At 35.3% G+C, this 25978-nt stretch overlaps 1 protein-coding gene across 1 annotated transcript in view; it reads right to left on the bottom strand.

The window, feature by feature from the left end:
- DPP10 (dipeptidyl peptidase like 10) overlaps positions 1-25978 on the bottom strand; it is a 685122-nt gene that overhangs the window by 234959 nt on the left and 424185 nt on the right. The window contains exon 16 of the mRNA XM_073646140.1: positions 4693-4887. Within this exon, the coding sequence (XP_073502241.1) occupies positions 4693-4887 (195 nt within the window). The remainder of the gene's footprint in view (positions 1-4692; positions 4888-25978) is intronic.

Below are 25978 nucleotides of genomic sequence, written 5' to 3'. Positions count from 1 at the left end.
AAGAGGGAGAACCCATTACAGAGTGATACTGACCTATGAGGAGAGGGAGGACCTATTACAGAGTGATACTGACCTATGGGAAGAGGTGGGACCCATTACAGAGTGATACTGACCTATGGGAAAAGGGGGGACCCATTACAGAGTGATACTGACCTATGAGGAGAGGGAGGACCCATTACAGTGTGATACTGACCTATGGGGAGAGGGAGGACCCATTACAGAGTGATACTGACCTACAGGAAGAGGGAGGAGCCATTACAGAGTGATACTGACCTATGGGAAGAGGGAGGACCCATTACAGAATGATACTGACCTATGGGAAGAGGGAGCACCGATTACAGAGTGATACTGACCTATGGGAAAAGGGGGGACCCATTACAGAGTGATACTGACCTATGGAAAGAGAGAGGACCCAGTACAGAGTGATACTGACCTATGGGAAGAGGGAGGACCCATTACAGAGTGATACTGACCTATGGGAAGAGGGAGGACCCATTACAGAGTGATACTGACGTATGGGAAGAGGGAAGATCCATTACAGAGTGATACTGACCTATGGGAAGAGGGAGGACCCATTACAGTGTGATACTGACCTATGAGGAGAGGGAGGACCCATTACAGTGTGATACTGACCTATGGGAAGAGGGAGGACCCATTACAGAGTGATACTGACCTATGGAAAGAGGGGGGACCCATTACAGAGTGATACTGACCTATGGGAAGAGGGAGGACCCATTACAGAGTGATACTGACCTATGGGAAGAGGGAAGACCCATTACAGAGTGATACTGACCTATGGGAAGAGGGAGGACCCATTACAGAGTGATACTGACCTATGAGGATAGGGAGGACCTATTACAGAGTGATACTGACCTATGAGGAGAGGGAGGACCTATTACAGAGTGATACTGACCTATGGGAAGAGGGGTGACCCATTACAGAGTGATACTGACCTATGGGAAGAGGGAGGAGCCATTACAGAGTGATACTGACCTATGGGAAGAGGGAGGACCCATTACAGAGTGATACTGACCTATGGGAAGAGGGAGGACCCATTACAGAGTGATACTGACCTATGGGAAGAGGGAGGGCCCATTATATTATGACCCTGACCTACAGGAAGATGGAGGACTCATTACAAACTGTCTCTGACCTACAGGAACAGCCATTAAAGAGACCTGGACCTAAGGAAGAGGGAGGAGCCATTACAGTGTGTCTCTGACCTACGGATAAAGGGAGGAGCCATTCCAGTGTGGCCATGACCTATGGGAAGATGAAGGACCCATTACAGTGCGACCCTGACCTACGTGAAGAGGTAGAAGCCATTACATTGTGACTCTGACCTAAGGAAAGCTGGAGGACACATTGCAGTGTGATACTGGCCTATGGGAAGCTGGAGGACCCATTACAGTGAGACCGTGACCTATTGGAAGAGGGAAGATCCATTACAGAGTGATACTGACCTACGGGAACAGGGAGGAGCCATTACAGTGTGATACTGACCTACGGGAAGAGGGAGGAGCCATTACAGTGTGATACTGACCTACGGGAAGAGGGAGAAGCCATTACAGTGTGATACTGACCTACGGGAAGAGGGAGGACCCATTACAGTGTGATACTGACCTACGGGAAGAGGGAGGACCCATTACAGTGTGATACTAACCTACGGGAAGATGGAGGACCCATTACAGAGTGATACTGACCTATGGGAAGAGGGAGGACCCATTACAGAGTGATACTGACCTATGGGAAGAGGGAAGACCCATTACAGAGTGATACTGACCTATGGGAAGAGGGAGGACCCATTACAGAGTGATACTGACCTATGAGGATAGGGAGGACCTATTACAGAGTGATACTGACCTATGAGGAGAGGGAGGACCTATTACAGAGTGATACTGACCTATGGGAAGAGGGGGGACCCATTACAGAGTGATACTGACCTATGGGAAGAGGGGGGACCCATTACAGAGTGATACTGACCTATGAGGAAAGGGAGGACCCATTACAGTGTGATACTGACCTATGGGGAGAGGGACGAGCCATTACAGAGTGATACTGACCTACAGGAAGAGGGAGGAGCCATTACAGAGTGATACTGACCTATGGGAAGAGGGAGGACCCATTACAGAATGATACTGACCTATGGGAAGAGGGAGCACCCATTACAGAGTGATACTGACCTATGGGAAAAGGGGGGACCCATTACAGAGTGATACTGACCTATGGAAAGAGAGAGGACCCAGTACAGAGTGATACTGACCTATGGGAAGAGGGAGGAGCCATTACAGAGTGATACTGACCTATGGGAAGAGGGAGGACCCATTACAGAGTGATACTGACGTATGGGAAGAGGGAAGACCCATTACAGAGTGATACTGACCTATGGGAAGAGGGAGGAGCCATTACAGAGTGATACTGACCTATGGGAAGAGGGAGGACCCATTACAGAGTGATACTGACCTATGGGAAGAGGGAGGACCCATTACAGAGTGATACTGACCTATGGGAAGAGGGAGGGCCCATTATATTATGACCCTGACCTACAGGAAGATGGAGGACTCATTACAAACTGTCTCTGACCTACAGGAACTGCCATTAAAGAGAACTGGACCTAAGGAAGAGGGAGGAGCCATTACAGTGTGTCTCTGACCTACGGATAAAGGGAGGAGCCATTCCAGTGTGGCCATGACCTATGGGAAGATGAAGGACCCATTACAGTGCGACCCTGACCTACGTGAAGAGGTAGAAGCCATTACATTGTGACTCTGACCTAAGGAAAGCTGGAGGACACATTGCAGTGTGATACTGGCCTATGGGAAGCTGGAGGACCCATTACAGTGTGATACTGACCTATGAGGAGAGGGAGGACCCATTACAGTGTGATACTGACCTATGGGAAGAGGGAGGACCCATTACAGAGTGATACTGACCTACAGGAAGAGGGAGGAGCCATTACAGAGTGATACTGACCTATGGGAAGAGGGAGGACCCATTACAGAATGATACTGATCTATGGGAAGAGGGAGCACCCATTACAGAGTGATACTGACCTATGAGGAGAGGGAGGACCCATTACAGTGTGATACTGACCTATGGGGAGAGGGAGGAGCCATTACAGAGTGATACTGACCTACAGGAAGAGGGAGGAGCCATTACAGAGTGATACTGACCTATGGGAAGAGGGAGGACCCATTACAGAATGATACTGACCTATGGGAAGAGGGAGCATCCATTACAGGGTGATACTGACCTATGGGAAAAGGGGGAACCCATTACAGAGTGATACTGACCTATGGAAAGAGAGAGGACCCAGTACAGAGTGATACTGACCTATGGGAAGAGGGAGGACCCATTACAGAGTGATACTGACCTATGGGAAGAGGGAGGACCCATTACAGAGTGATACTGACGTATGGGAAGAGGGAAGACCCATTACAGAGTGATACTGACCTATGGGAAGAGGGAGGAGCCATTACAGAGTGATACTGACCTATGGGAAGAGGGAGGACCCATTACAGAGTGATACTGACCTATGGGAAGAGGGAGGACCCATTACAGAGTGATACTGACCTATGGGAAGAGGGAGGGCCCATTATATTATGACCCTGACCTACAGGAAGATGGAGGACTCATTACAAACTGTCTCTGACCTACAGGAACAGCCATTAAAGAGACCTGGACCTAAGGAAGAGGGAGGAGCCATTACAGTGTGTCTCTGACCTACGGATAAAGGGAGGAGCCATTCCAGTGTGGCCATGACCTATGGGAAGATGAAGGACCCATTACAGTGCGACCCTGACCTACGTGAAGAGGTAGAAGCCATTACATTGTGACTCTGACCTAAGGAAAGCTGGAGGACACATTGCAGTGTGATACTGGCCTATGGGAAGCTGGAGGACCCATTACAGTGAGACCGTGACCTATTGGAAGAGGGAAGATCCATTACAGAGTGATACTGACCTACGGGAACAGGGAGGAGCCATTACAGTGTGATACTGACCTACGGGAAGAGGGAGGAGCCATTACAGTGTGATACTGACCTACGGGAAGAGGGAGAAGCCATTACAGTGTGATACTGACCTACGGGAAGAGGGAGGACCCATTACAGTGTGATACTGACCTACGGGAAGAGGGAGGACCCATTACAGTGTGATACTGACCTACGGGAAGAGGGAGGACCCATTACAGAGTGATACTGACCTATGGGGAGAGGGGGAACCCATTACAGAGTGATACTGACCTATGGGAAGAGGGAGCACCCATTACAGTGTGATACTGACCTATGGGGAGAGGGAGGACCCATTACAGAGTGATGCTGACCTATGGGGAGAGGGAGGACGCATTACAGTGTGATACTGAGCTAAGGGGAGAGGGAGGACCCATTACAGTTTGACCATGACCTTGGAAACAGGGAGTGAAGGGGAACTGCCATGTAGATGGCTGCAGGAAGACATGGTCACATTTTATATATATTAATGGATCGGGATGTGGCACAGTCTGTAAACAGAATACTGGGGACGAATGGGTTAAAATGCTTTGATCATTGATTTTTAATGTCAAATGACTACAACCCTCAATGGACACTTTCTAGTTTCTTGAGACACCATTATTCTCTAGCTGTGCAGAGCTGGATTCCGTCACAATGTGTGTACACTGAAAATACAGCAAAGAAGAGGGGCTCATTCTCACTCTACAGCAGATATTTGGTCCTTTACTTCCACAGATCCGAGTCCTCGGTGAACCTGCTGTAGGATTTTCAGTCCCTGAAACCCGCTGCCGCGACCATCAAACCTCGCCACAATGACGCTCTCTGTATTTATGAGAACCGAATCCCAACCAATATGGAACTCGTCGGTGACCAGCTGACTGCCCGGCGCCTCGTCCCTGAGAAAGCAACACACAGAGGTGACGGGTCAAAGGGCGCAAGGACCCCGAGACACAAAGACATGGGAATAAAGGGGAAATGACAAGAGAACAATGGACAGACAGAAAATGTACACCCGTCTAGTATAATACTACCGTAATATCCAGCAAATACTACCGCTACTGTAAATACTACTGTAATATCCAGCAAATACTACCGCCACTATAAATACTACTGTAATATCCAGAAAATACTACCGCCACTATAAATACTATTGTAATATCCTAATAATACTACCGCCACTATAAATACTACTGTAATATCCAGAAAATACTACCGCTACTATAAATACTACTGCAATATCCAGCAAATACAACCGCCACTATAAATACTACTGTAATATCCAGAAAATACTACCGCTACTATAAATACTACCGTAATATCCAGCAAATACTACCGCCACTATAAATACTACTGTAATATCCAGAAAATTCTACCGCTACTATAAATACTACTGTAATATCCTAATAATACTACCGCCACTATAAATACTACTGTAATATCCAGAAAATACTACCGCTACTATAAATACTACTGTAATATCCAAATAATACTACCGCCACTATAAATACTACTGTAATATCCAGAAAATACTACCGCTACTATAAATACTACCGTAATATCCAGCAAATACTATCGCCACTATAAATACTACTGTAATATCCAGAAAATACTACCGCTACTATAAATACTACTGTAATATCCTAATAAAACTACCGCCACTATAAATACTACTGTAATGTCCAGAAAATACTGCCGCTACTATAAATACTACCGTAATATCCAGCAAATACTACCGCTACTATAAATACTACTGTAATATCCAGCAAATACTACCGCTACTATAAATACTACTGTAATATCCAACAAATACTACCGCCACTATAAATACTACTGTAATATCCAAGAAATACTACCGCCACTATAAATACTACTGTAATATCCAGAAAATACTACCGCTGCTATAAATACTACCGTAATATCCAGCAAATACTACCGCCACTATAAATACTACTGTAATATCCAGAAAATACTACCGCTACTATAAATACTACAGTAATATCCTAATAATACTACCGCCACTATAAATACTACTGTAATGTCCAGAAAATACTGCCGCTACTATAAATACTACCGTAATATCCAGCAAATACTACCGCTACTATAAATACTACTGTAATATCCAGCAAATACTACCGCTACTATAAATACTACTGTAATATCCAACAAATCCTACCACCACTATAAATACTAACGTAATATCCAGATAATACTACCGCCACTATAAATACTACTGTAATATCCAGCAAATACTACCGCTACTATGAATACTACTGTAATATGCAACAAATACTACCGCCACTATAAATACTACTGTAATATCCAGAAAATACTACCGCTACTATAAATACTACTGTAATATGCAACAAATACTACCGCCACTATAAATACTACTGTAATATCCAGAAAATACTACCGCTACTATAAATACTACTGTAATATCCAACAAATACTACCGCCACTATAAATACTACTGTAATATCCAGAAAATACTACCGCTACTATAAATACTACTGTAATATCCAGCAAATACTACCGCCACTATAAATACTAAGGTTATATCCAGCAAATACTACCGCTACTATAAACACTAAGGTAATATCCAGAAAATACTACCGCTACTATAAATACTACTGTAATATCCAACAAATACTACTGCCACTATAAATACTACTGTAATATCCAGAAAATACTACCGCAACTATAAATACTACTGTAATATCCAACAAATACTACCGCTACTATAAATACTAAGGTAATATCCAGCAAATACTACCGACACTATAAAAACTACGGTAATATCCAGAAAATACTACCGCTACTATAAATACTAAGGTAATATCCAGCAAATACTACCGCCACTATAAACACTAAGGTAATATCCAGAAAATACTACCGCTACTATAAATACTAAGGTAATATCCAGAAAATACTGCCACCACTATAAATACTAAGGTAATATCCAGATAATACTACCGCTACTATAAATACTACTGTAATACCCAGCAAATGCTACCGCTGCTATAAATACTACTGTAATATCCAGAAAATACTACCGCCACTATAAATACTAATGTAATATCCAGCAAATACTGCCGCTACTATAAATACTACTGTAATATCCAGAAAATACTACCGCTACTATAAATACTAAGGTAATATCCAGAAAATACTACCGCCACTATAAATACTACTGTAATATCCAGAAAATACTACCGCTACTATAAATACTAAGGTAATATCCAGAAAATACTACCGCTACTATAAATACTAAGGTAATATCCAGGAAATACTACCGCCACTATAAATACTAAGGTAATATCCAACAAATACTACCGCTACTTTAAATACTAAGGTAATATCCAGAAAATACTACCACCACTATAAATACTAAGGTAATATCAGGGAAAAACTACCGTTACTATAAATACTAAGGTAATATCAGGGAAATACTACCGCCACTATAAATACTAAGGTAATATCCAGAAAATACTACCGCTACTATAAATACTAAGGTAATATCCAGAAAATACTACCGCTACTATAAATACTAAGGTAATATCCAGAAAATACTACCGCCACTATAAATACTAAGGTAAAATCCAGAAAATACTACCACCACTATAAATACTACCGTAATATCCAGATAATACTACCGCTACTGTAAATACTAAGGTAATATCCAGAAAATACTACCGCCACTATAAATACTAAGGTAATATCCAGCAAATACTACCGCTACTATAAATACTAAGGTAACATCCAGAAAAATACTACCGCCACTATAAATACTAAGGTAATATCCAGAAAATACTATCGCTACTATAAATACTAAGGTAATATCCAGCAAATACTACCGCTACTATAAATACTAAGGTAATATCCAGAAAATGCTACCGCTACTATAAATACTAAGGTAATATCCAGCAAATAGTACCGCTACTATAAATATTAAGGTAATATCCAGCAAACACTAAAGCCACTATAAATACTAAGGTAATATCCAGAAAATACTATCGCTACTATAAATACTAAGGTAATATCCAGCAAATACTACCGCTACTATAAATACTAAGGTAATATCAGGGAAATACTACCGCCACTATAAATGCTAAGGTAATATCCAGCAAATAGTACCGCTACTATAAATATTAAGGTAATATCCAGCAAATACTACCGCTACTATAAATACTACTGTAATATCCAGATAATACTACCACTACTATAAATCCTACCGTAATATCCAGCAAATACTACCGCCACTATAAATACTACTTTAATATCCAGAAAATACTACCGCTACTATAAATACTACTGTAATGTCCAGAAAATACTGCCGCTACTATAAATACTACCGTAATATCCAGCAAATACTACCGCTACTATAAATACTACTGTAATATCCAGCAAATACTACCGCTACTATAAATACTACTGTAATATCCAACAAATACTACCGCCACTATAAATACTACTGTAATATCCAACAAATACTACCGCCACTATAAATACTACTGTAATATCCAGAAAATACTACCGCTACTAAAAATACTACCGTAATATCCAGCAAATACTACCGCCACTAAAAATACTACTGTAATATCCAGAAAATACTACCGCTACTATAAATACTACTGTAATATCCTAATAATACTACCGCCACTATAAATACTACTGTAATGTCCAGAAAATACTGCCGCTACTATAAATACTACTGTAATATCCAACAAATACTACCGCCACTATAAATACTACTGTAATATCCAACAAATACTACCGCCACTATAAATACTACCGTAATATCCAGATAATACTACCGCTACTATAAATACTACTGTAATATCCAACAAATACTACCGCCACTATAAATACTACCGTAATATCCAGATAATACTACCGCCACTATAAATACTACTGTAATATCCAGCAAATACTACCGCTACTATGAATACTACTGTAATATCCAGCAAATACTACCGCTACTATGAATACTACTGTAATATGCAACAAATACTACCGCCACTATAAATACTACTGTAATATCCAGAAAATACTACCGCTACTATAAATACTACTGTAATATGCAACAAATACTACCGCCACTATAAATACTACTGTAATATCCAGAAAATACTACCGCTACTATAAATACTACTGTAATATCCAACAAATACTACCGCCACTATAAATACTACTGTAATATCCAGAAAATACTACGGCTACTATAAATACTACTGTAATATCCAGCAAATACTACCGCCACTATAAATACTAAGGTTATATCCAGCAAATACTACCGCTACTATAAACACTAAGGTAATATCCAGAAAATACTAGCGCTACTATAAATACTACTGTAATATCCAACAAATACTACTGCCACTATAAATACTACTGTAATATCCAGAAAATACTACCGCAACTATAAATACTACTGTAATATCCAACAAATACTACCGCTACTATAAATACTAAGGTAATATCCAGCAAATACTACCGACACTATAAAAACTACGGTAATATCCAGAAAATACTACCGCTACTATAAATACTAAGGTAATATCCAGCAAATACTACCGCCACTATAAACACTAAGGTAATATCCAGAATATACTACCGCCACTATAAATACTAAGGTAATATCCAGAAAATACTGCCGCCACTATAAATACTAAGGTAATATCCAGATAATACTACCGCTACTATAAATACTACTGTACTACCCAGCAAATGCTACCGCTGCTATAAATACTACTGAAATATCCAGAAAATACTACCGCCACTATAAATACTAATGTAATAACCAGCAAATACTGCCGCTACTATAAATACTACTGTAATATCCAGAAAATACTACCGCTACTATAAATACTAAGGTAATATCCAGAAAATACTACCGCCACTATAAATACTACTGTAAGATCCAGAAAATACTACCGCTACTATAAATACTAAGGTAATATCCAGAAAATACTACCACTACTATAAATACTAAGGTAATATCCAGAAAAATACTACAGCCACTATAAATACTAAGGTAATATCCAGCAAATACTACCGCTACTATAAATACTAAGGTAATATCCAGAAAATACTACCACCACTATAAATACTAAGGTAATATCCAGCAAATACTACCGTTACTATAAATACTAAGGTAATATCAGGGAAATACTACCGCCACTATAAATACTAAGGTAATATCCAGAAAATACTACCGCTACTATAAATACTAAGGTAATATCCAGAAAATACTACCGCTACTATAAATACTAAGGTAATATCCAGAAAATACTACCGCCACTATAAATACTAAGGTAAAATACAGAAAATACTACCACTACTATAAATACTACCGTAATATCCAGATAATACTACCGCTACTGTAAATACTAAGGTAATATCCAGAAAATACTACCGCCACTATAAATACTAAGGTAATATCCAGCAAATACTACCGCTACTATAAATACTAAGGTAACATCCAGAAAAATACTACCGCCACTATAAATACTAAGGTAATATCCAGAAAATACTATCGCTACTATAAATACTAAGGTAATATCCAGCAAATACTACCGCTACTATAAATACTAAGGTAATATCCAGAAAATGCTACCGCTACTATAAATAATAAGGTAATATCCAGCAAATAGTACCGCTACTATAAATATTAAGGTAATATCCAGCAAATACTAAAGCCACTATAAATACTAAGGTAATATCCAGAAAATACTATCGCTACTATAAATACTAAGGTAATATCCAGCAAATACTACCGCTACTATAAATACTAAGGTAATATCAGGGAAATACTACCGCCACTATAAATGCTAAGGTAATATCCAGCAAATAGTACCGCTACTATAAATATTAAGTTAATATCCAGCAAATACTACCGCTACTATAAATACTACTGTAATATCCAGATAATACTACCACTACTATAAATCCTACCGTAATATCCAGCAAATACTACCTCCACTATAAATACTACTTTAATATCCAGAAAATACTACCGCTACTATAAATACTACTGTACTATCCACCAAATACTGCCGCTACTATAAATACTAATGTAATATCCAGCAAATACTACCGCCACTATAAATACTATTGTAATATCCAGCAAATACTACCGCTACTATAAATACTAATGTAATATCCAGCAAATACTACCACCACAAAAAATACTACTGTAATATCCAGAAAATACTACCGCTACTCTAAATACTAAGGTAATATCCAGCAAATACTATCGCCACTATAAATACTACTGTAATATCCAGAAAATACTATCGCCACTATAAATACAACTGTAATATCCAGAAAATACTACCGCTACTATAAATACTACAGTAATATCCAGCAAGTACTACCGGTACTATAAATACTACTGTAGTATCCAGAAAATACTATCGCCACTATAAATACTACTGTAATATCCAGAAAATACTACCACTACTATAAATACTACTGTAATATCCAGCAAGTACTACCGTTACTATACATACTACTGTAATATCCAGATAATACTACCACTACTATAAATACTACCGTAATATCCAGATAATACTACCGCTACTATAAATCCTACCGTAATATCCAGAAAATACTACCGCCACTATAAATACTACTTTAATATCCAGAAAATACTACCGCTACTATAAATACTACTGTAATATCCAGCAAATACTGCCGCTACTATAAATACTAATATAATATCCAGCAAATACTACCGCCACGATAAATACTATAGTAATATCCAGCAAATACTACCGCTACTATAAATACTAAGGTAATATCCAGAAAATACTGCCACCACTATAAATACTAAGGTAATATCCAGATAATACTACCGCTACTATAAATACTACTGTAATACCCAGCAAATGCTACCGCTGCTATAAATACTACTGTAATATCCAGAAAATACTACCGCCACTATAAATACTAATGTAATATCCAGCAAATACTGCCGCTACTATAAATACTACTGTAATATCCAGAAAATACTACCGCTACTATAAATACTAAGGTAATATCCAGAAAATACTACCGCCACTATAAATACTACTGTAATATCCAGAAAATACTACCGCTACTATAAATACTAAGGTAATATCCAGAAAATACTACCGCTACTATAAATACTAAGGTAATATCCAGGAAATACTACCGCTACTTTAAATACTAAGGTAATATCCAGAAAATACTACCACCACTATAAATACTAAGGTAATATCAGGGAAAAACTACCGTTACTATAAATACTAAGGTAATATCAGGGAAATACTACCGCCACTATAAATACTAAGTTAATATCCAGAAAATACTACCGCTACTATAAATACTAAGGTAATATCCAGAAAATACTACCGCTACTATAAATACTAAGGTAATATCCAGAAAATACTACCGCCACTATAAATACTAAGGTAAAATCCAGAAAATACTACCACCACTATAAATACTACCGTAATATCCAGATAATACTACCGCTACTGTAAATACTAAGGTAATATCCAGAAAATACTACCGCCACTATAAATACTAAGGTAATATCCAGCAAATACTACCGCTACTATAAATACTAAGGTAACATCCAGAAAAATACTACCGCCACTATAAATACTAAGGTAATATCCAGAAAATACTATCGCTACTATAAATACTAAGGTAATATCCAGCAAATACTACCGCTACTATAAATACTAAGGTAATATCCAGCAAATAGTACCGCTACTATAAATATTAAGGTAATATCCAGCAAACACTAAAGCCACTATAAATACTAAGGTAATATCCAGAAAATACTATCGCTACTATAAATACTAAGGTAATATCCAGCAAATACTACCGCTACTATAAATACTAAGGTAATATCAGGGAAATACTACCGCCACTATAAATGCTAAGGTAATATCCAGCAAATAGTACCGCTACTATAAATATTAAGGTAATATCCAGCAAATACTACCGCTACTATAAATACTACTGTAATATCCAGATAATACTACCACTACTATAAATCCTACCGTAATATCCAGCAAATACTACCGCCACTATAAATACTACTTTAATATCCAGAAAATACTACCGCTACTATAAATACTACTGTAATGTCCAGAAAATACTGCCGCTACTATAAATACTACCGTAATATCCAGCAAATACTACCGCTACTATAAATACTACTGTAATATCCAGCAAATACTACCGCTACTATAAATACTACTGTAATATCCAACAAATACTACCGCCACTATAAATACTACTGTAATATCCAACAAATACTACCGCCACTATAAATACTACTGTAATATCCAGAAAATACTACCGCTACTAAAAATACTACCGTAATATCCAGCAAATACTACCGCCACTAAAAATACTACTGTAATATCCAGAAAATACTACCGCTACTATAAATACTACTGTAATATCCTAATAATACTACCGCCACTATAAATACTACTGTAATGTCCAGAAAATACTGCCGCTACTATAAATACTACTGTAATATCCAACAAATACTACCGCCACTATAAATACTACTGTAATATCCAACAAATACTACCGCCACTATAAATACTACCGTAATATCCAGATAATACTACCGCTACTATAAATACTACTGTAATATCCAACAAATACTACCGCCACTATAAATACTACCGTAATATCCAGATAATACTACCGCCACTATAAATACTACTGTAATATCCAGCAAATACTACCGCTACTATGAATACTACTGTAATATCCAGCAAATACTACCGCTACTATGAATACTACTGTAATATGCAACAAATACTACCGCCACTATAAATACTACTGTAATATCCAGAAAATACTACCGCTACTATAAATACTACTGTAATATGCAACAAATACTACCGCCACTATAAATACTACTGTAATATCCAGAAAATACTACCGCTACTATAAATACTACTGTAATATCCAACAAATACTACCGCCACTATAAATACTACTGTAATATCCAGAAAATACTACCGCTACTATAAATACTACTGTAATATCCAGCAAATACTACCGCCACTATAAATACTAAGGTTATATCCAGCAAATACTACCGCTACTATAAACACTAAGGTAATATCCAGAAAATACTAGCGCTACTATAAATACTACTGTAATATCCAACAAATACTACTGCCACTATAAATACTACTGTAATATCCAGAAAATACTACCGCAACTATAAATACTACTGTAATATCCAACAAATACTACCGCTACTATAAATACTAAGGTAATATCCAGCAAATACTACCGACACTATAAAAACTACGGTAATATCCAGAAAATACTACCGCTACTATAAATACTAAGGTAATATCCAGCAAATACTACCGCCACTATAAACACTAAGGTAATATCCAGAATATACTACCGCTACTATAAATACTAAGGTAATATCCAGAAAATACTGCCGCCACTATAAATACTAAGGTAATATCCAGATAATACTACCGCTACTATAAATACTACTGTACTACCCAGCAAATGCTACCGCTGCTATAAATACTACTGAAATATCCAGAAAATACTACCGCTACTATAAATACTAAGGTAATATCCAGAAAATACTACCGCCACTATAAATACTACTGTAAGATCCAGAAAATACTACCGCTACTATAAATACTAAGGTAATATCCAGAAAATACTACCGCTACTATAAATACTAAGGTAATATCCAGAAAAATACTACAGCCACTATAAATACTAAGGTAATATCCAGCAAATACTACCGCTACTATAAATACTAAGGTAATATCCAGAAAATACTACCACCACTATAAATACTAAGGTAATATCCAGCAAATACTACCGTTACTATAAATACTAAGGTAATATCAGGGAAATACTACCGCCACTATAAATACTAAGGTAATATCCAGAAAATACTACCGCTACTATAAATACTAAGGTAATATCCAGAAAATACTACCGCTACTATAAATACTAAGGTAATATCCAGAAAATACTACCGCCACTATAAATACTAAGGTAAAATACAGAAAATACTACCACTACTATAAATACTACCGTAATATCCAGATAATACTACCGCTACTGTAAATACTAAGGTAATATCCAGAAAATACTACCGCCACTATAAATACTAAGGTAATATCCAGCAAATACTACCGCTACTATAAATACTAAGGTAACATCCAGAAAAATACTACCGCCACTATAAATACTAAGGTAATATCCAGAAAATACTATCGCTACTATAAATACTAAGGTAATATCCAGCAAATACTACCGCTACTATAAATACTAAGGTAATATCCAGAAAATGCTACCGCTACTATAAATAATAAGGTAATATCCAGCAAATAGTACCGCTACTATAAATATTAAGGTAATATCCAGCAAATACTAAAGCCACTATAAATACTAAGGTAATATCCAGAAAATACTATCGCTACTATAAATACTAAGGTAATATCCAGCAAATACTACCGCTACTATAAATACTAAGGTAATATCAGGGAAATACTACCGCCACTATAAATGCTAAGGTAATATCCAGCAAATAGTACCGCTACTATAAATATTAAGTTAATATCCAGCAAATACTACCGCTACTATAAATACTACTGTAATATCCAGATAATACTACCACTACTATAAATCCTACCGTAATATCCAGCAAATACTACCGCCACTATAAATACTACTTTAATATCCAGAAAATACTACCGCTACTATAAATACTACTGTACTATCCACCAAATACTGCCGCTACTATAAATACTAATGTAATATCCAGCAAATACTACCGCCACTATAAATACTATTGTAATATCCAGCAAATACTACCGCTACTATAAATACTAATGTAATATCCAGCAAATACTACCACCACAAAAAATACTACTGTAATATCCAGAAAATACTACCGCTACTCTAAATACTAAGGTAATATCCAGCAAATACTATCGCCACTATAAATACTACTGTAATATCCAGAAAATACTATCGCCACTATAAATACAACTGTAATATCCAGAAAATACTACCGCTACTATAAATACTACAGTAATATCCAGCAAGTACTACCGGTACTATAAATACTACTGTAGTATCCAGAAAATACTATCGCCACTATAAATACTACTGTAATATCCAGAAAATACTACCACTACTATAAATACTACTGTAATATCCAGCAAGTACTACCGTTACTATACATACTACTGTAATATCCAGATAATACTACCACTACTATAAATACTACCGTAATATCCAGATAATACTACCGCTACTATAAATCCTACCGTAATATCCAGAAAATACTACCGCCACTATAAATACTACTTTAATATCCAGAAAATACTACCGCTACTATAAATACTACTGTAATATCCAGCAAATACTGCCGCTACTATAAATACTAATATAATATCCAGCAAATACTACCGCCACGATAAATACTATAGTAATATCCAGCAAATACTACCGCTACTATAAATACTAATGTAATATCCAGCAAATACTACCGCCACTATAAATACTACTGTAATATCCAGAAAATACTACCGCTACTCTAAATACTAAGGTAATATCCAGCAAATACTACAGCTACTACAAATACTAAGGTAATATCCAGCAAATACTACGGCTACTATAAATACTAAGGAAATATCCAGCAAATACTACCGCTACTATAAATACTACTGTAATATCCAGCAAATACTACCGCTACTATAAATACTAATGTAATATCCAGATAATACTACCGCTACTATAAATACTACTGTAATATCCTGCAAATACTACCGCTACTATAAATACTAATGTAATATCCAGCAAATACTACCGCTACTATAAATACTACTGCAATATCCAGCAAATACTACCGCTACTATAAATAATGTAATATCCAGATAATACTACCGCTCCTATAAATACTACTGTAATATCCTGCAAATACTACCGCTACTATGAATACTAATTTAATATCCAGATAATACTTCCGCTACTATAAATACTAATGTAATATCCAACAAATACTACCGTTACTATAAATACTAATGTAATATCCAGAAAATACTTCCGCCACTATAAATACTACTGTAATATCCAGCAAATACTGCCGTTACTATAAACACTAATGTAATATCCAGATAATACTACCGCTACTATAAATACTACGGTAATATCCTGCAAATACTACTGCTACAATGAATATTACTGTAATATCCAGAAAATACTAGTTACTATAAATACTACTGTAACATCCAGCAAATACTACCGCTACTATAAATACTAATGTAATATCCAGCAAATACTACCGCCACTATAAATACTAAGGTAATATCCAGCAAATACTACCGCTACTATAAATACTAAGGTAACATCCAGAAAAATACTACCGCCACTATAAATACTACTGTAATATCTAGCAAATACTGCCGCTACTATAAATACTAATGTAATATCCAGCAAATACTACCGCCACTATAAATACTATTGTAATATCCAGCAAATACTACCGCTACTATAAATACTAATGTAATATCCAGCAAATACTACCGCCACTATAAATACTACTGTAATATCCAGAAAATACTATCGCCACTATAAATACTACTGTAATATCCAGAAAATACTACCGCTACTATAAATACTACAGTAATATCCAGCAAGTACTACCGTTACTATAAATACTACTGTAATATCCAGAAAATACTATCGCCACTATAAATACTACTGTAATATCCAGAAAATACTACCACTACTATAAATACTAAGGTAATATCCAGCAAGTACTACCGTTGCTATAAATACTACTGTAATATCCAGATAATACTACCACTACTATAAATACTACCGTAATATCCAGGTAATACTACCGCTACTATAAATCCTACCGTAATATCCAGCAAATACTACCGCCACTATAAATACTACTTTAATATCCAGAAAATACTACCGCTACTATAAATACTACTGTAATATCCAGCAAATACTGCCGCTACTATAAATACTAATGTAATATCCAGCAAGTACTACCGACACTATAAATACTATTGTAATATCCAGCAAATACTACCGCTACTATAAATACTACTGTAATATCCAGAAAATACTACCGCTACTCTAAATACTAAGGTAATATCCAGCAAATACTATCGCCACTATAAATACTACTGTAATATCCAGAAAATACTACCGCTAGTACAAATACTAAGGTAATATCCAGCAAATACTACGGCTACTATAAATACTAAGGAAATATCCAGCAAATACTACCGCTACTATAAATACTGCTGTAATATCCAGCAAATACTACCGCTACTATAAATACAAATGTAATATCCACATAATACTACCGCTACTATAAATACTACTGTAATATCCTGCAAATAGTACCGCTACTATAAATACTAATGTAATATCCAGCAAATACTACCGCTACTATAAATACTACTGCAATATCCAGCAAATACTACTGCTACTATAAATAATGTAATATCCAGATAATACTACCGCTACTATAAATACTACTGTAATATCCTGCAAATACTACCGCTACTATGAATACTAATTTAATATCCAGATAATACTTCCGCTACTATAAATACTAATGTAATATCCAACAAATACTACAGTTACTATAAATACTACTGTAATATCCAGAAAATACTACCACTACTATAAATACTAAGGTAATATCCAGCAAGTACTACCGTTGCTATAAATACTACTGTAATATCCAGATAATACTACCACTACTATAAATACTACCGTAATATCCAGGTAATACTACCGCTACTATAAATCCTACCGCAATATCCAGCAAATACTACCGCCACTATAAATACTACTTTAATATCCAGAAAATACTACCGCTACTATAAATACTACTGTAATATCCAGCAAATACTGCCGCTACTATAAATACTAATGTAATATCCAGCAAATACTACCGACACTATAAATACTATTGTAATATCCAACAAATACTACCACTACTATAAATACTACTGTAATATCCAGAAAATACTACCGCTACTCTAAATACTAAGGTAATATCCAGCAAATACTATCGCCACTATAAATACTACTGTAATATCCAGAAAATACTACCGCTAGTACAAATACTAAGGTAATATCCAGCAAATACTATGGCTACTATAAATACTAAGGAAATATCCAGCAAATACTACCGCTACTATAAATACTGCTGTAATATCCAGCAAATACTACCGCTACTATAAATACAAATGTAATATCCAGATAATACTACCGCTACTATAAATACTACTGTAATATCCTGCAAATAGTACCGCTACTATAAATACTAATGTAATATCCAGCAAATACTACCGCTACTATAAATACTACTGCAATATCCAGCAAATACTACTGCTACTATAAATAATGTAATATCCAGATAATACTACCGCTACTATAAATACTACTGTAATATCCTGCAAATACTACCGCTACTATGAATACTAATTTAATATCCAGATAATACTTCCGCTACTATAAATACTAATGTAATATCCAACAAATACTACAGTTACTATAAATACTAATGTAATATCCAGAAAATACTTCTGCCACTATAAATACTACTGTAATATCCTGCAAATACTACTGCTACAATGAATATTACTGTAATATCCAGAAAATACTAGTTACTATAAATACTACTGTAACATCCAGCAAATACTACCGCTACTATAAATACTAATGTAATATCCAGCAAATACTACCGCCACTATAAATACTACTGTAATATCCAGCAAATACTACCGCCACTATAAGTACTACTGTAATATCCAGAAAATACTACCGCTACTACAAATACTAAGGTAATATCCAGCAAATACTACCGCCACTATAAATACTACTGTAATATCCAGCAAATACTACCGCCACTATAAATACTACTGTAATATCCAGAAAATACTACCGCTACTATAAATACTACTGTAATATCCATAAAATACTGCCGCCACTATAAATACTACTGTAATATCCAGAAAATACTACCGTTACTATAAATACTACTGTAATATCCAGCAAATAGTACCGTTACTATAAATACTACTATAATATCCTACAAATACTACCGCTACTATAAATACTAATGTAATATCCAGCAAATACTACCGCTACTATAAATACTACAGTAATATCCAGCAAATACTACCGCTACTATAAATACTAATGTAATATCCAGCAAATACTACCGCCACTATAAATACTACTGTAATATCCAGCAAATACTACCGCCACTATAAATACTACTGTAATATCCAACAAATACTACCGCCACTATAAATACTACTGTAATATTCATAAAATACTGCCGCCACTATAAATCCTACTGTAATATCCAGCAAATACTATCGCCACTATAAATACTACTGTAATATCCATAAAATACTACCGCTACTATAAATACTACGGAAGTATTCAGCAAATACTGCCGCTACTATAAATACTACTGTAATATCCAGAAAATACTACTGTAATATCCAGGAAATACTACCGCTACTATAAATACTACTGTAATATCCAGCAAATACTACCGTTACTATAAATACTAAGGTAATATCCAGCAAATACTGCCGCTACTATAAATACTACTGTAATATCCAGAAAATAATACTGTAATATCCAGCAAATACTACCGTTACTATAAATACTAAGCTAATATCCAGGAAATACTACCGCTACTATAAATACTACTGTAATATCCAGCAAATACTACCGCCACTATAAATACTAAGGCAATATTCAGCAATTACTGCCGCTACTATAAATACTACTGTAATATCCAGAAAACAATACTGTAATATCCAGAAAATACTACAGCTACTATAAATACTAAGGTAATATTCAGCAATTACTGCCGCTACAATAAAAACTACTGTAATATCTAGAAAATACAACTGTAATATCCAGCAAATACTACACCTGCTATAAATACTACTGTAATGTCCAGAAACTACTACTGTAATATCCAGCAAATACTACCGCCACTATAAATACTATTGTAATATCCAGCAAATACTACCGTTACTATAAATACTACTGTAATATCCAGAAAATACTACCGCTACTCTAAATACTAAGGTAATATCCAGCAAATACTATCGCCACTATAAATACTACTGTAATATCCATAAAATACTACCGCTACTAAAAATACTAAGGTAATATCCAGCAAATACTACGGCTACTATAATTACTAAGGAAATATCCAGCAAATACTACCGCTACTATAAATACTACTGTAATATCCAGCAAATACTACCGCTACTATAAATACTAATGTAATATCCAGATAATACTACCGCTACTATAAATACTACTGTAATATCCTGCAAATACTACCGCTACTATAAATACTAATGTAATATCCAGCAAATACTACCGCTACTATACATACTACTGCAATATCCAGCAAATACTACCGCTACTATAATGTAATATCCAGATAATACTACCGCTACTATAAATACTACTGCAATATCCTGCAAATACTACCGCTACTATGAATACTAATTTAATATCCAGATAATACTTCCGCTACTATAAATACTAATGTAATATCCAACAAATACTACAGTTACTATAAATACTAATGTAATATCCAGAAAATACTTCCGCCACTATAAATACTACTGTAATATCCAGCAAATACTACCGTTACTATAAACACTAAAGTAATATCCAGATAATACTACCACTACTATAAATACTACTGTAATATCCTGCAAATACTACTGCTACAATGAATATTACTGTAATATCCAGAAAATACTAGTTACTATAAATACTACTGTAACATCCAGCAAATACTACCGCTACTATAAATACTAATGTAATATCCAGCAAATACTACCGCCACTATAAATACTACTGTAATATCCAGCAAATACTACCGCCACTATAAGTACTACTGTAATATCCAGAAAATACTACCGCTACTATAAATACTACTGTAATATCCAGCAAATAGTACTGCCACTATAAATACTACTGTAATATCCAGCAAATACTACCGCCACTATAAATACTACTGTAATATCCAGAAAATACTACCGCTACTATAAATACTACTGTAATATCCAACAAATAGTACCGCCACTATAAATACTACTGTAATATCCATAAAATACTGCCGCCACTATAAATACTAGTGTAATATCCAGAAAATACTACCGTTACTATAAATACTACTGTAATATCCAGCAAATAGTACCGTTACTATAAATACTACTGTAATATCCTGCAAATACTACCGCTACTATAAATACTAATGTAAATTTCAGCAAATACTACCGCCACTATAAATACTACTGTAATATCCAGCAAATACTACCGCTACTATAAATACTACAGTAATATCCAGCAAATGCTACCGCTATTATAAATTCTAATGTAATATCCAGCAAATACCACCGCCACTATAAATACTACTGTAATATCCAGCAAATACTACCACCACTATAAATACTACTGTAATATCCAACAAATACTACCGCCACTATAAATACTACTGTAATATTCATAAAATACTGCCGCCACTATAAATACTACTGTAATATCCAGCAAATACTACCGCCAAGATAAATACTACTGTAATATCCAGAAAATACTGCCGGCACTAGAAACACTACTGTAATCTCCAGCAAATACTACCGCCACTATAACAACTACTGTAACATCCAGAAAATACTACCGCTACTATAAATACTATTGTAATATCCAACAAATACTACCGCCAAGATAAATACTACTGTAATATCCATAAAATACTGCCGCCACTATAAACACTACTGTAATATCCATAAAATACTACCGCTACTATAAATACTACGGTAATATTCAGCAAATACTGCCGCTACTATAAATACTACTGTAATATCCAGAAAATACTACTGTAATATCCAGGAAATACTATCGCTACTATAAATACTAGTGTAATATCCAGCAAATACTACCGTTACTATAAATACTAAGGTAATATTCAGCAATTACTGCCGCTACTATAAATACTACTGTAATATCCAGAAAATACAACTGTAATATCCAGCTAATACTACAGCTGCTATAAATACTACTGTAATGTTCAGAAACTACTACTGTAATATCCAGCAAATACTACCGCTACTATAAATACTACAAAAATATTTAGCAAATATTACCGCTGCTATAAATACGACCGTGATATCCAGCAAATACTACCGCTACTATAAATACTACTGTAATATCCAGAAAATACTGCCGCTACATGAAATACTACTGTAAAATCTGGCAAATATGGCTGCTACAACAAACACTACTGTAATATCCAGAAAATACTGCCACTACTATAAATACTACCGATACAATAAATACTACTGTAAAATCCAGCAAATACTACCGCTGCTATAAACACGACCGTGATATCAAGAAAATACTACTGCTACTATAAATACTACTATAATATGCAGAAAATACTACTGCTACTATAAATACGACTGTGATATCCAGCAAATACTACTGTAATATCCAGAAAATACTACTGCTATTATAAATACTACTGTAATATCCAGCAAATACTGCCACTACTATAAATACTACTGTAATATCCAGAAAATACTGCCGCTTCTATAAATACTACTATAATATCCAGAAAATACTACCGCTACTATAAATAATACTATAATATCCAGAAAATACTACTGCTACTATAAAAACTACTATAATATCCAGAAAATACTGCCGCTACTACAAATACTACTATAATATCCAGAAAATACTACCGCTACTATAAATACTACAGTAATATCCAGCATATACTACAGCTACTAATACTGTAATTCCTGGCATATATTACAACTACTACTACTAATACAGTAATATCCAGCATATACTACCGCTACTACTAATACTGTAATATCCAGCATATACTACCACTACTACTAATACTGTAATATCCAGCATATACTACCTCTACTACTAATACTGTAATATTCAGCATATACTACCGCTACTACTACTAATACTGTAATATCCAGCATATACTACCACTACTACTACTAATACTGTAATATCTGGCATACACTACCGCTACTACTACTAATACTGTAATATCCAGCATATACTACCGCAACTACTACTAATACTGTAATATCCAGCATATACTACAGCTATTAATACTGTAATATCCAGCATATACTACCGCTACTACTACTAATGCTGTAATATCAGGCATAGACTACCGCTACTACTACTAATACTGTAATATCTAGCATATACTACCGCTACTACAACTAATACTGTAATATCCAGCATATACTACCGCTACTACTACTAATACTGTAATATGCAGCATATACTACCACTACTACTACTAATACTATAATATCCAGCATATACTACCACTACTACTACTAATACTGTAATATCCAGCATATACTACCGCTACTACTACTAATACTGTAATATCCAGCATATACTACCACTACTACTACTAATACTGTAATATCCAGCATATACTACCGCTACTACTACTAATACTGAAATATCCAGCATATACTACCACTACTACTACTAATACTGTAATATCCAGCATATACTACCGCTACTACTACTAATACTGTAATATCCAGCATATACTACCACTACTACTACTAATACTGTAATATCCAGCATATACTACCACTACTACTACTAATACTGTAATATCCAGCATATACTACCGCTACTACTACTAATACTGTAATATCCAGCATATACTACCACTACTACTACTAATACTGTAATATCCGGCATATACTACCAATACTACTAATGCTGTAATATCCAGCATATACTACCGCTACTACTACTAATACTGTAATATCCAGCATATACTACCACTACTACTACTAATACTGTAATATCCAGCATATACTACCGCTACTACTACTAATACTGTAATATCCAGCATATACTACCGCTACTACTACTAATACTGTAATATCCAGCATATACTACCACTACTACTACTAATACTGTAATATCCAGCATATACTACCACTACTACTACTAATACTGTAATATCCAGCATATACTACCGCTACTACTACTAATACTGTAATATCCAGCATATACTACCACTACTACTACTAATACTGTAATATCCGGCATATACTACCAATACTACTAATGCTGTAATATCCAGCATATACTACCGCTACTACTACTAATACTGTAATATCCAGCATATACTACCACTACTACTACTAATACTGTAATATCCAGCATATACTACCGCTACTACTACTAATACTGTAATATCCAGCATATACTACCGCTACTACTACTAATACTGTAATATCCAGCATATACTACCACTACTACTACTAATACTGTAATATCCAGCATATACTACCACTACTACTACTAATACTGTAATATCCAGCATATACTACCGCTACTACTACTAATACTGTAATATCCAGCATATACTACCACTACTACTACTAATACTGTAATATCCGGCATATACTACCAATACTACTAATGCTGTAATATCCAGCATATACTACCGCTACTACTACTAATACTGTAATATCCAGCATATACTACCACTACTACTACTAATACTGTAATATCCAGCATATACTACCGCTACTACTACTAATACTGTAATATCCAGCATATACTACCGCTACTACTACTAATACTGTAATATCCAGCATATACTACCACTACTACTACTAATACTGTAATATCCAGCATATACTACCACTACTACTACTAATACTGTAATATCCAGCATATACTACCGCTACTACTACTAATACTGTAATATCCAGCATATACTACCGCTACTACTACTAATACTGTAATATCTAGCATATACTAAAGCTACTACTACTAATACTGTAATATCCAGCATATACTACCACTACTAATACTGTAATATCCAGCATATACTACCACTACTAC

Source organism: Phyllobates terribilis, unplaced genomic scaffold (genome assembly GCF_046119375.1).
Source record: "Phyllobates terribilis strain yellow unplaced genomic scaffold, ASM4611937v1 Scaffold_9__5_contigs__length_417890890, whole genome shotgun sequence".
In the NCBI taxonomy this organism is placed as follows: domain Eukaryota; kingdom Metazoa; phylum Chordata; class Amphibia; order Anura; family Dendrobatidae; genus Phyllobates; species Phyllobates terribilis.
This window is presented reverse-complemented; position numbering and strand designations above follow the sequence as displayed.